This window comes from Dendrobium catenatum, unplaced genomic scaffold (assembly GCF_001605985.2).
Source record: "Dendrobium catenatum unplaced genomic scaffold, ASM160598v2 fragScaff_scaffold_54, whole genome shotgun sequence".
NCBI classification, from domain to species: Eukaryota; Viridiplantae; Streptophyta; class Magnoliopsida; order Asparagales; family Orchidaceae; genus Dendrobium; species Dendrobium catenatum.
Window position 1 is genome coordinate 1480073 of NW_021318516.1, and position 13147 is coordinate 1493219.

The window sequence follows — 13147 nt, forward strand, 5'->3', positions numbered from 1 at the left end:
TATTCTCTAAAAAGATTGGTTATGGCATGAGGAAAAATACTTTGCTTAATTTAGGATAGTGGTAGAGAATTTCATCTTTTTCCATGAACAAATACAAGAAATCTTTGGCCGCAATAACTTTGTTGCTCTTCCAGTTCAGCGTACTTGGTGTTAGGGGTGTAAATGGGCTAAGCTGACTCGTAAGCCAACTCAAACTCAACTCGCTAATGAACTCATGAGTCAAGCTTTTCCAGCCTTGTGCTTGAGCTCAAACTCGAGCTCGCATATTAAACAAGCTTGAGTTCGAGTTTGATAAGACTCGGCTAGTTGGCTTGCAAGCTTCCTTAATTAAATGAATATTTAGGGTTAAAAAATAATTTTATTTATTAATTTCTATTATTTAGAAGTAAATTCATTTCTTTTATTAAATTATCGTATTTAAAAAAATTTGAAAGTTGTAATATTCCCAAAAAAACTTTACTGCAAAAAGCTTATTGCATTTAATGCCATTAATGCATCTACTACTGCTATTACTTCTCCCAAAAAATAAAAAAAATATTTTTCTTTCATGCTATTGCTGTTGTTACTTCAAAAAAAAAAAATGTTTTCTTCTTCGGCGCTTCTCCAATGGGTTGATGACAGATAAGATAAGCTTTTTCGACGTTTCTTCTCCCGCAGTGATTTCGCAAGTTTGCCTGTTGTGCTTCTCGAGTGTACTCCACAAGCTCGAGTTGAGCTCTCGAGTCAAGGAGTTAAAGGATGAGCTGAGTTCAAGTTCATTTTTTGGGCTTGATTCGAGCTCGAGTTCGAGCCAGTTTTCTGACTGATAGCTGAGCTTGAATTTGCTATAACGCAAGCTCGACTTGACTTTTTTACACCCATAGTTGCTGTTATCTGCCTATGGAACTCATCATTTCACCTAGGGATGCAAATGAATTTGAACTCATTTACTAAAAGAATGTTCAAACTTGTCTTGAGCTCGATTCAAGCTTTTATGATAACATTGAAGGTTGACTCATTTAAATTCGAGCTTGCTCGAGCTTGATTTGAGCTCATCTTTAACTTAGTTCATTTTATGATCAACGAGCTTTAAATGAGTAGCTCATTTAGAGGCTTTTCGATCTTTGAACGAGTCGAGCTCATTGCTTTAAACCATAATATTTTAACATAATTTTTTTTTAAACTTAATATACTCATTGAGCTTAAACCTTAATATTTAAATTAAAAAAAAGAAACTTAGGAGCTTAAATTAATATTTTAATATTATAATTATTAATTTAAATCATATAAATGATTATTTAAATTTTAAATACATTTAATATGCATATATTTTTATTTATAATACTCATATACTTATATACATATTACTGTTTAATTGAGTTTCTTAACAGGCTCATCCACATCCTTTAAACGATATTGTTTATGATAATAATTAATTTGAGCAACGAGCTCTTTAAGTTTGTTAATTTAATAGTCAAGTATTTATAAAAATGTTCAAGCTTATTCGATTAGCTAATCAAATGATCACGAATGAGCTCTAATTGAGCCGAGCTAGCTTTTCAAATACTCAGTTCATTTATAGCCCTAAGATCTTCTCCCATCCTTAAGATGGCTTCATAAGCCTAATACTATAGTGATATTGCATATCTAGTTATAATGTATCAAGTTGGGCATTCTTTGTTAGTGCATTAGCTTCATAGTGCACCATGCCCCTCCTCAATTCTCTTAGTGTTTCCTTTTATGCCTGCCTACACATAGATATAAAAAAAAAGCCTCTCATCTTCAACCATATCAAGCTTCTTAGTGAAAACGACATTGTGTATATCATAGTTGAGGAGAATACACTATATTAAGAAATATAGCCTAAGCTTCCACAAATTAGCTAGCATAGTGCACTCCATGGAAGCTTTCTCCTGGCCTTTTTTTTTAAGTTCATGTACCTATCCAAGAAGTTCTCACGCAACCTATTGCTCTTCCCATCTTCTGCAATTCCTCAGATGAGAATTGTCTAAGCTACAACTAATGATATAGGGAAATTCAATGATTTCAAATGTGATGTTCCTCCCTCCAATGCCAAACATATTGGAGTATCCTTCATTCACATCATCATTAACCATTCTCAGTAATAGTTGATGAATTAGGGTTCTAGAAAATTACATTTAAGCAGTTCTAAAGAATTGACCAAAAGGTGATATCTTACTTTTAACGAGATCGTCAATCTTGTATTATCTAACTAGCTTTCCATCAAATTCTCAGCCTTGTGTGTGGCTCGAGCATTGTAATGTCCCTGTTTTAGTATGATTAGCGTAGACACAGGGATACTTAATAAAATAATTAAAATGACCAAAATAAATCATCATCATAGAACTATGATTGAACCATGATTAAGTCATCTTCGATCATCTTGAAGCAATAATCAAACCATTATCAATTCATGATCAAACTATGATTGAACCATCTATGATCATCTTTGAACCATCCTCAAATCATCATTCAAAGTTTGAATGATTATTGTACCATGATCGAATTATCTTTTCAAGCAATAATCAAACCATTATCAATTCATGATCAAAATATGATTGAACCATCCTCAAATCATCATTCGAAGTTCGAATGATGGTTGCACCATGATCGAATTATCTTTTCAAGCAATAATCAAACCATAATCAATTCATGATCAAACTATGATTGAACCATCTATGATCATCTTTGAACCATCCTCAAATCATCATTCGAACTTCGAATGATGATTGTTCCATGATCGAATTATCTTTGTTTGAGCCATCTTTGATTATCATTCGAATAATCTTTGATTATCATTCATTCATCTTTGACTCATAATCTAACCATGATCGCTTGTTCATCTGGAACATCTTTGATCATGTTCAAAGATTGTTCAAATCATGATGGAAGATGTTTAGATCATGGTATGATCATTGCTTGAAAATTCTTTGAATATAGTTTGAAGATTGTTCTATTGTAGTTCAAATATTTCTTGATGGTGATTTAATCATTATTTGAAGATGTAGGTGATTCAAAGATGGTTGTAACAAGTTTGTATCATGTCATCTACTGTTACTTTGGGTTTAAGATTTAGAGCGTGAGCACCTATTCAATACTATATAACTAAATGAATGACATCATTAACCTTCACAGATGATGAATAAAGAGACCATTGCCGTGAAATTCTGCTACAGTCAAAACTCATGCTTTGATGTCTTTGGAAATGAAGAACTTTATAGGAGGAAGGAAAGTTGAGGAACTCTTATGATCAAAAGGTTGTGTTACTGTTCAGTGAGAGTTCCAACTCTATTTGTTAAAAAGATGGTTTATTTTGGTCCGAAATAAATTTCGGTCATATTTGCTCAAGAAAATAAATATCAGGCATATTTCTCTACTTTCTACAATTATGGAGCATATAAAGTTAAGTTTCCCAACATATATATCATAATAGAGTTTAAACATAAACAGAATTTGCAGACCTTCATACACACAAGGCACAAACAAACAAAATCATGTGCACGAATGCACCATGTACCTATTAGGCTATTACCTGTGTGACGAACATAAATGGCTAGAATGGTGGTGGAAGCTAAAGGGATGGGAAGTTTAATTGATATGTTATTACATTTGATGTAATGTTGGGTTTTGAATTATCAAATTTTAATTAATTTCTTTCTGAATGACTCTAATTCATTTCCTTTCTTACTAGTCATGCTATTTCCCTTTTTGTGGCTCACATCATATCTCCTCTTCCCTCTTGCAGGTTTTGTTAGATTTTATAAAGCAAATTAATGATGATCAAGGGTACTATATCTTAATTTTCATGAGAGGCAATTAACTTAATGTTCATGCAAAAAACATGTCTATATGATTTTTATGGACTCATTTTGACTAAATTAGATGCGAATGTCTCATAAAGTTTGATATTTGTCAATGTTACTCTATTAGACCAATGGAAGAACAACGACAACGCTATGGACCTTCTTTATATAGCCTTACAAAGATGGTGCTTTCAATTCGATTTTTCCTGCTACTTTCCTGGGGACGTGCCGAGAAAAGAAAAATGTGAGCTACCTTGCTTGACCCTTGTACTCACTGCCAATAAAATGATATATATGGATCTTTCTGTTTTTATTTATTTATTTTTGTTGATAATTTTCTTTTTCATTTCTCATCTCTGAGCAGACAAAAGGATCAACTATCAGTTATCCAGCAGGCTGTTCAAATTTACACATCTGAGTTGGAGAAATTCATTGACTTTATTCGGTAATTATCCCTGTATCTTGTTTGACTTAATATATTAACATGCCATCTCTTAGATTTACTTGTTGTTTTATTTGATTCTATTTTAATATCTAAAAGACGTGTTGTTTCTGTCATATCATTCATTTGTTAGACTTCCGAGATTAATATTTCAATATAATGACATTGAATACCAAAATACTGCATTCTATAATACTGAAAATTGAGATCTTATTCACTGAATATAATTTAGATATGCTGGGTCCCAATGGAAACATTGGTTGATTAGCAGCCTGCTGCTACTAAAGTGCATTTGTCGCAGTGGTTATACTTTAAGATGTTTTAGCTTTTGTTACTCTACCTGTCTCTTTCCTATGACCAAATTGTAGTATAATTGTGGGAGGATAAGCTTGAATGAGTGGCCAATTCGGTCTCCATTGTGATCTGGAGATCATGGTGTTGAACCACATAAATGGCTTCTTGCGTTGCAAGGGTAAAGTTGGTCACATCAGTTATTCCTTGACATTAGCGGGAGCTTCATGTACTAGGTTATGCCTTTTGTTAACTTATAATATATAATTGGTTTGCTTCTCGTTGGGTTGTTTACTATTGTATATAGAAGATAATTATTTAAATTTGCAGTGGACATGACTATGATGATAAGTTGTCTAATGCAGTGTAGTCTTTGTGAATTCTCCCTTCTTTATATCAGCCGAGGATGCTGGTGCCATAGAATCGAGGCATGTTCTCTTTTCATTTCCCCTTAAATATGCTTTTCTTGTTTTAAGCTTCGTCTGATTTCAGACATTGCAATCCTGAGTATGAAAATAATAATTCAGAAATAAATGTCAGTGTCTTTATTCTGAAGTCTTGTACCATGTCAACCTTTACAGGAAGAGTGATGACTACAAAGAAACAGTTGTTCCTCCTGGGAAGACACATGAGGTAAAGATGTATTAGCATGATTCTTTTTTTTTCTTAATTTCAGCTTATGGATATCTTTTTTTTATAAAAAATGTATTGGTCACGAGTCATTCATGGTTATTTAGAACTCAAAAAAGCTGTTTAAACCATTTATTTGATAATTTTGGAAGTCGTCATTAAAAAAAAGGTGATCTAGATGTTGGTACTCCTTATTTTAATTTTTTTCTCTGATTAATAATCAATCAAAGGTCAAGACTTCTAGTGTTCTTGGGGATGCTATTGCTCTTTGGTTGGCATTTTTCTGATGCTATCACTTTTGGATTCTCATTTGAACGTTGTCCTTTTTGACGTCTAAGTAGATGTGGAAACTAGATATGATAATTGCAAGTAGGAACATCGAATCCGTTCTTCATCTTAAGTTATTTAGTATGGTTTCCTTACCGGTTTTTTAACTTTTTTTAAATTTGAAATCTTAGCATATAGAATATATTTTATGTAATTGACCTTTTAAACCCAAGTCCTACCCTTAGCTTGTTGACCCATGATGGATGAAAAAATTATTATTTCAAGCCTTACTTAGCTTGGCTTATTGACCTAGCCATGATTGAGTTTGGTTGAATAGTTAATAAAACTCTAGTATGCCCTTGATAATAGTTTGGGGCTCAAATGCCATTAATTAGGGGTGTAAGTGAGCCGAGCCGGCTCGAACTCGACTCGTTAACGAGCTCGCGAGCCAAGCTTATCGAGCTTCGAGCTCGAGCTCGAGCTCGAGCCTACAATCGATCTCGAATGATAAACGAGCTCGAGTTCGAGCTCAACCCGACTCGACTCATTTGCACCTCTACCATTAATCCATACTGACAACTTAGAAGGCATTGCGTATGAGTCGAGTAGGGTTAAGTTATTAGATTCAAGGGTTGTGACAAGTTACTTTTTTTTTTAATTCTTTTTCAGGATAGGTACCATGACCTATCTTAATATTAGCTAGGATGGATGAGTATAAATGGGTTGCATTTATATTAGTGCAGTAGACTCGAGCCATCAACTTGAATTGATACCATAATTAGAGGATAATGGTATTAAATACATTTGGTTGTAATCTCTGGTGGTGGGCCGAAGTTGTGTGTTTACATGGACTTTAATCATGCCTGTCCCATGGGCAATGTTATGTTGTTCATTGTACTGATGGCCTAAAGCAGGATTTAAAACATAGGCATCAAAGGAAATTTCCAATAAGCATTTTTGTCCTTATTTGCTAAATTTTAATAGCTACTATATTTATCTCAAATAACGTTGTTAAAGCCTAATATGAGCATTGAGATTATGCCATTCTGCATAATATATATTTTAATTTGTTTATGTAGGTTTTTAAAGATGCTATTTGTTTTTAGTTGATAGATCTCTTCCATTGTGTTTTTTTTTTCATGATGTGAATTACATCCATGTTTTGAGGAATATGGCAATCCTTTCGTGATGAATAGACCCAATGGATCAAGCAAAAATAAACACTTAATGATTGTTATTAAGTAATAGTAAGAAGAATATAAGGTAAGGGGTCCCTTTGTTTAGATCTTAATCATAAGCCCCATCTTTGTTTAGATCTTAGCAAAACATTCAATTACTGATCAGTACAAAATTCAACAAAGATGTTGTTTGATTGCCTCTTATATTCAACACATTGATGTCATTAGTCACAAAATTTTCAACAATTTTTTTCATCACATTTCCTACTCTATATGTCACCTAAGCAGCGTATGCCATTCTACAGGTACAATTAGAGCAAATGTCTGTATGAATAGCAATTCAACTCAAATTAATTAATCTCAAAAGAGCCAATGAGTGCAAAACACTAAATTCAAAGTTTGTTTGAATTTTCATCAAATATTGATCAAGTCTCAATCAACATTGCTAGAAATTTTTCAAGCAAATATTCCAGGATTGATCAAAACATATTTGAATGTTGATCGAAATATTTTTGAATAATGATCAAAGCTTGTTCTATCATTATTTGAACTTTGTTCATAAATATAAACAAGATTTTAATGAGCTTCAAATAATATTTGATGATGAGTTGAACATGTTTTGATTAATGTTAGGATAAATTTTGAGTGATGTTTGAAGCTGATAATTTATTGTCTCACGTCCTTGTGGGTTTAGAGTTCACAGTGTAAACATATATCATTGCCGAAGATGAAAATTTTGTAAATGTTTAACGTCACTAACCTCAATGAGAATCATCAGTTAGTTGGAGACGTTTTGTCTTGGAACTTTGCCTCATGATCATTACTTGCAAATGACAAGTACCATTGAAAAAAGGAGGCATTGAAAATAGGAAGCTTCAAGCAACATGTTGCTTGAAAGGTCCCTTATATAATCTCGTTTATCTCTTTGAATTCTGGTTATTTTAGTTCAAATGGATCTTTTGGGTATATTTCCTTGAGAAATGAAACAGGGGCATATTTATCAAATTTCGGACATTATGGAGCATATGATGCCAAATTTGCTTTTTATAAAATGGCAAAAGGTTAGTTACAATATTATAAGAAAAAGTCACTAAAATGGACAAACTCTTAATATGAGAACCAAATAGAAATGCATGCTTGATATTTTTTTCAAGAAATGAGTAAAAGTGTGAAGAGAGGGATCAAATCCATAACCTCATCATTTGGTGTTGGGACATGAACATCTAGGCCAAGTTGGTTTAACAACTTGATGTAATTGCTTTTTTTTTTCACAAGTTTAATCACTGGAATGCCCTGCAAGCAGGTTGAGATCGCTCCACCTCCTTTACCTACTTATTTTTTTTGGTGCTGGTAATTGTTTGAGTTAAGTTTGATGGGGAGTATGGACGTCTGTCTGGTCCTCTTTCTCTAGTTTACATCTGCTTTATGGCACTCTTATCCAACGGTGGATCTGTAAAATTAAAAAAAAGAGTGTCTTGGCTGATTTTATTTGAGATGTTCATTTTAATGATCAAATTTAGCAAGTAATGTATTTTATTTGGTATGATGATGGTGATTATCCTGTGTTGCCAAAGAGCTTTTATTTGTCATTTTAAATACAGTAGTTATTCTTCATGTAATCCGATTATACATCACATTTAATAGACTAGGAATAAGTTTCTGAATCTATTGTGTTGTTAGATTTTTATGCTCATCCCTATTCAAAATTTAGCATCTTAAAACCCTTGGCATGCCTAATATCTGGTAGTTGTGTGGCTATGGGTTTAATGACTTCAGACGTCCTTAGCATCTTCAGCAAATTGAGAATCATAGAAATTATAGACATTGCTTCATTAACATTGATTTTTCAAACTAAATCTACCTTACTAAGTAAACTTAAGTTTATTTTTAAAGTTCATTTTACTTTTTAATTCCTTGGATGATGATCCTTGGGGCCAAAGCAATTTTTAAAGAGTGGAAGCATGATGTAAAGTGCTTGACCCCCAAATTGTCACGATCCGGCCCGGTTAGCTCGTATATACGAGGTGGGAATGAAATCGGACGTTCAGATCAATCACTATTCATCTTTCATGTAAACAAAAATTTTCTAAACAAACTTGAAGAACAGAAATCGCCTCTAAAATTTTATTTCCATTCCATAGTGTTCACAATATACAAGATGACAAACTTCTAACTATTCATGCTATGCACGCCATCCAAAAGTAAAGTAAGGAACCACAACTAATAAAAGAACCTGTCACCCGTTGCTCGACGACTGTAAGTAAACCTCGGGTGATCCGCCATCACTTATGAGAAGGTTCTCCTGAAAATTTCCCAAAGCTAGGGAGCTACGCTCAGTAGAAATTTCTAATCCTAAACATGCTCATATGACTAAAAATGAAATGTACATTTTTTTTTAAACTAAAGGTGGTCATGCTTTTCTTTTTCTATTCATGCTACCTTGTTTATGTCATATGACTGAGAGATTATTTAGGTACCATATGCATGTGTCATTTGATATGTATGAAATGAATGTCGTCTCAAAATGCTTACTTATTATTATATTCAACCGTCCCGGAGTACCAAGGGTGTACTGATCAGGTACACAAACCACTTTTGGCCATTTATTCATTTTTCCTCTTTTGCCCCAAGGGCCATAATGTTTCCATATTGCTCATATGTGTTTTTGCACCGTCTTTGATACTCCGTAATCAATCATACACAATCATTTCTATAGTTTTTCATATGAACATACATTCCTTCCTTTTCATATAAAATGTTTGACATGAAATCTTTAAACATGAATTTGATAACATGTAATGATTACACTTAAGCACTTAAGCATGAAAGAAACAATGAAGTATATATTACATGTGTAACAAATATTCAATTTCTATAAAACATGTCATGAGGGTTTTTCTATAAAACATGTCATAACGGCTTTAATATATTAAATGATATAAACATGAAATAACAAATGAACATGTAATAAAAAGAATTCCTCTTCTCTCATCTTGATTTACTCTTCTTCTTGCCACCACCTAACGAAAAATAATTTAATTTAAACTTCTTGCCAAAATAAAATTTCTAATTCTTTTAGAAACTTCGTATAATCTTCATACACCTATTCTTTAGGTACAACATCATCAACCTCATACTCAATTTTGATTTTTTTAAAATTGAATTTTGGATTTAAATAAAATATAAATTATAGAAACCTAAAAATTCATCCAATTCATCCGAAGTCCTTTTAAACCATTCCCCTTATACATATTAATAAATCATTATTATTTTTCGGAATTAAATCAAAAAATAATTAAGAAAATTATTTTTTTCTCAAAATTGTAATTTCTTTTATTTAGAGACCTCTCTAAATCATTGGGAATAGCTTAGTGAACATGCAACCCTAGAATCCCTAAATTTGGAAAAACCCTAAACTTTTCCTAATTTTTAAAATTAAAATTCCTTAAGAAAACTTTGCATTTCTTAATCCAAAACCCTTCTCTCACCTTCTTCTAACAATCCCTACAAAATAAAATATAAAAAGAGAAGCCCTAAATTTAGGATTTAATGTTTTTCTTAAGAAATCTTGACATGTAAGGTAGAAAACCATAGATCCAAACAAACCTAAAGGTTTTCTAAAGAATCCCTAAGAAAAATCAAACCCTAAAAATTTTACTTCAAGAAAACTCAAGAAAATTTCATATTCTTCAAGAAGAACTTACCTCATACCTTCCCCTACGCTTTTTTTAAAGAATCTCGTCGGAATCTCGCCCCCGAGGCCAAGCCGACGCCGTTCCTCCCTTCTCCTGTCGCCTCTCTCGCGTTCGGCCGAAACAAATCAACAAGTGACCGAATATTTCGGTCCCTTAGGGCTTAATGAAAGGCTTTTACGCATGTGCCCTTATGCATAAAATTTCTCTTTTATTTCATTAAGGCAAAAATGGAAAATCTAGCCAAAATTATTTAAGCGATCTTCGGCGAATTTTAACTTCAAAACCGTGCGAAATTAGATACAAGTTCTTTATACCATTTCGATCAAAATTTTGTGACGAATTTAATAAAATTTATTTCGTTGAATTCCGACAAAATCAAAATTTCACTTAAGTTCGTCATGGCGCATCGAAATGCGTGCGACGCATTCAAATGACGAATTGCGGGTTTTACATTCCTCCCCTTCTAATGAAAATTTCGTCCATGAAATTTAAAAGAAAGGAAAAACAAACATACCTTACTCAAAGAGATGAGGATTGCACTTCCTCATTTCTGACTCCTCCCATGTGGCATTCTTTTCCAATCCATGCTTCCATAAAACTTTCACGAACGGTATCTCCCTACTTCTAAGTTGCTTCACACTGACCTCCAGAATACGATCCGGTTCTTCAACATAGGTTAGATCTGGCTGTAAGTCTATATCTTCCGATATGATCTTAGAAGGATCATCCGATATATACTTCCTCAGTGAAGAAATATGGAACACGTTGTGGACAGCATATGTAGTGGGTAAAGCTAATCTATAGGCCACCTTCCCAATCCTTTCCACTATCTCAAATAAACCAATGTAGCGAGGACTAAGTTTGCCAACCTTGCCAAAATGAAGTACACCCTTCATTGGTCTAATCTTTATAAAAACAAAGTCTCCCACACTGAATTCCACAAAACGGTGCTTAGCATCATAATACTTCTTCTGTCTATCTTGAACTGCTAGTAATCTATCCCTGATCAATTTGATTTTGCTTGTGGCATCATAAACAAGATCTGATCCAATTACCTTCCTCTCACCTGTCTCTGCCCAACAAAGAGGTGTTCTGCATTTCTTTCCATATAGGGCTTCATAAGAAGTCATTCCTATGCTGGCTTGGAAACTATTGTTGTAAGCAAACTCTATCATAGGGATATGAGATTCCCAACCTCCACCAAAATCAAGAATACACAATCTCAATAAGTCTTCAAGAGTTTGAATAGTCCTCTCAGTTTGTCCATCAGTTTGAGGACGGAAGGCTATACTGAATGTCAATCTAGTGCCCATAGCCTCTTGTACTTTCCTCCAAAGTCTAGAAGTAAATCTACCATCTCAGTCAGATACTATGGACTTAGGCACGCCGTGCAATCGTACAATCTTAGCCACATACAACATTGCGAGCTTCTCAATTGAATCGGTCAATCAGATAGGCAAAAGGTGAGCAGACTTTGTAAGCCTATCAATGACAACCCAAATACCATCATGACCCTGTTGTGATCTGGGTAAACTCGATACGAAATTCATAACAATATCATCCCACTTTCACTCTGGAATCGGTAACGAAATCCATAGCAATATCATCCCACTTCCACTCTTGAATCGGTAAGGGTTAACCCAGATCACGACAGGGTCATGATGCTATTTGGATTGTCATTGATAGGCTTACAAAGTTTGCTCATTTTTTGTCATTGATAGGCTTACTGATTGACTGATTCAGTTGAGAAGTTCGCAATATTGTATGTGACTGAGATTGTACGATTGCATGGCGTGCCTAAGTCCATAGTATCTGACTGAGATGGTAGATTTACTTCTAGATTTTGGAGGAAAGTACAAGAGGCTATGGGCACTAGATTAACATTTAGTACAGCCTTCCATCCTCAGACTGATGGACAAACTGAGAGGACTATTCAAACACTTGAAGACTTATTGAGATTGTGTATTCTTGATTTTGGTGGAGGTTGGAAATCTCATATCCCTTTGATAGAGTTTGCTTACAACAATAGTTTTCAAGCCAGCATAGGAATGGCTCCTTATAAAGCCCTCTATGGAAGGAAATGCAGAACACCTCTTTGTTGGGCAGAGACAGGTGAGAGGAAGGTAATTGGATCAGATCTTGTTGATGATGCCACAAGCAAAATCAAATTGATCAGGAATAGATTACTAGCAGTTCAAGATAGGCAGAAGAAGTATTATGATGCTAAGCACCGCTTTGTGGAATTGATGCAATCAAAAATTTGGGAGAGGGACCCAAATTTTTGATCACAAAAAACTAAAGACTTCCTAGATAGAATAAAGACACAAAATGCTCAAAAGGATACAAATAAACCACAAATAACTTCACTTTAATATATAAAAGATGATTACAAGACGCTTACAACTGTTGACACTTACAAACGACACAATAAAGACAAACACAACAAGACACCTAAAGAAGCTTTGCCTTGAGAAGAAAGATACATGTGGGGTGGATACATGCGGCGAGAAGAAAGAGATTATAAGCCAAGAAGAAGAGGGAAAGAGCCCGCAGGATTTCCAGAGGAGGAGGGGAAGAAGCTTAGAAAGAGCCCGCAGGATTTCTAAAGCCAAAAACCACTCAGGTTTTATCCCAAAAATAACTCACATCATTCTCTTTTTATAACTCTAAAACATCTACTATATATAGGCATAAGAAGAGGAATGCCAACAGCCATCAACCTTGCTAAAACAGCCAACAAAACAGCCCACAGCTTCCCTAAACAGCCAATCAAAAACAGCCAAAAAGTTCCCAAGTTTCCAAGAGCCAAAAGACATTCCCGCTGAAGCCCAAGAGGCAGCA

At 34.1% G+C, this 13147-nt stretch overlaps 1 protein-coding gene across 2 annotated transcripts in view; it reads left to right on the forward strand.

Moving 5' to 3' along the window:
• The window catches only part of LOC110108663, a 68316-nt gene that overhangs the window by 16076 nt on the left and 39093 nt on the right, over positions 1-13147 (forward strand). For both annotated transcript variants that reach the window (XM_020839402.2, XM_020839401.2), the window contains exons 6-10: positions 3746-3786; positions 3931-4047; positions 4168-4248; positions 4902-4964; positions 5118-5169. In XM_020839402.2, coding sequence (XP_020695061.1) covers positions 3746-3786; positions 3931-4047; positions 4168-4248; positions 4902-4964; positions 5118-5169 — 354 coding nt within the window. The remainder of the gene's footprint in view (positions 1-3745; positions 3787-3930; positions 4048-4167; positions 4249-4901; positions 4965-5117; positions 5170-13147) is intronic.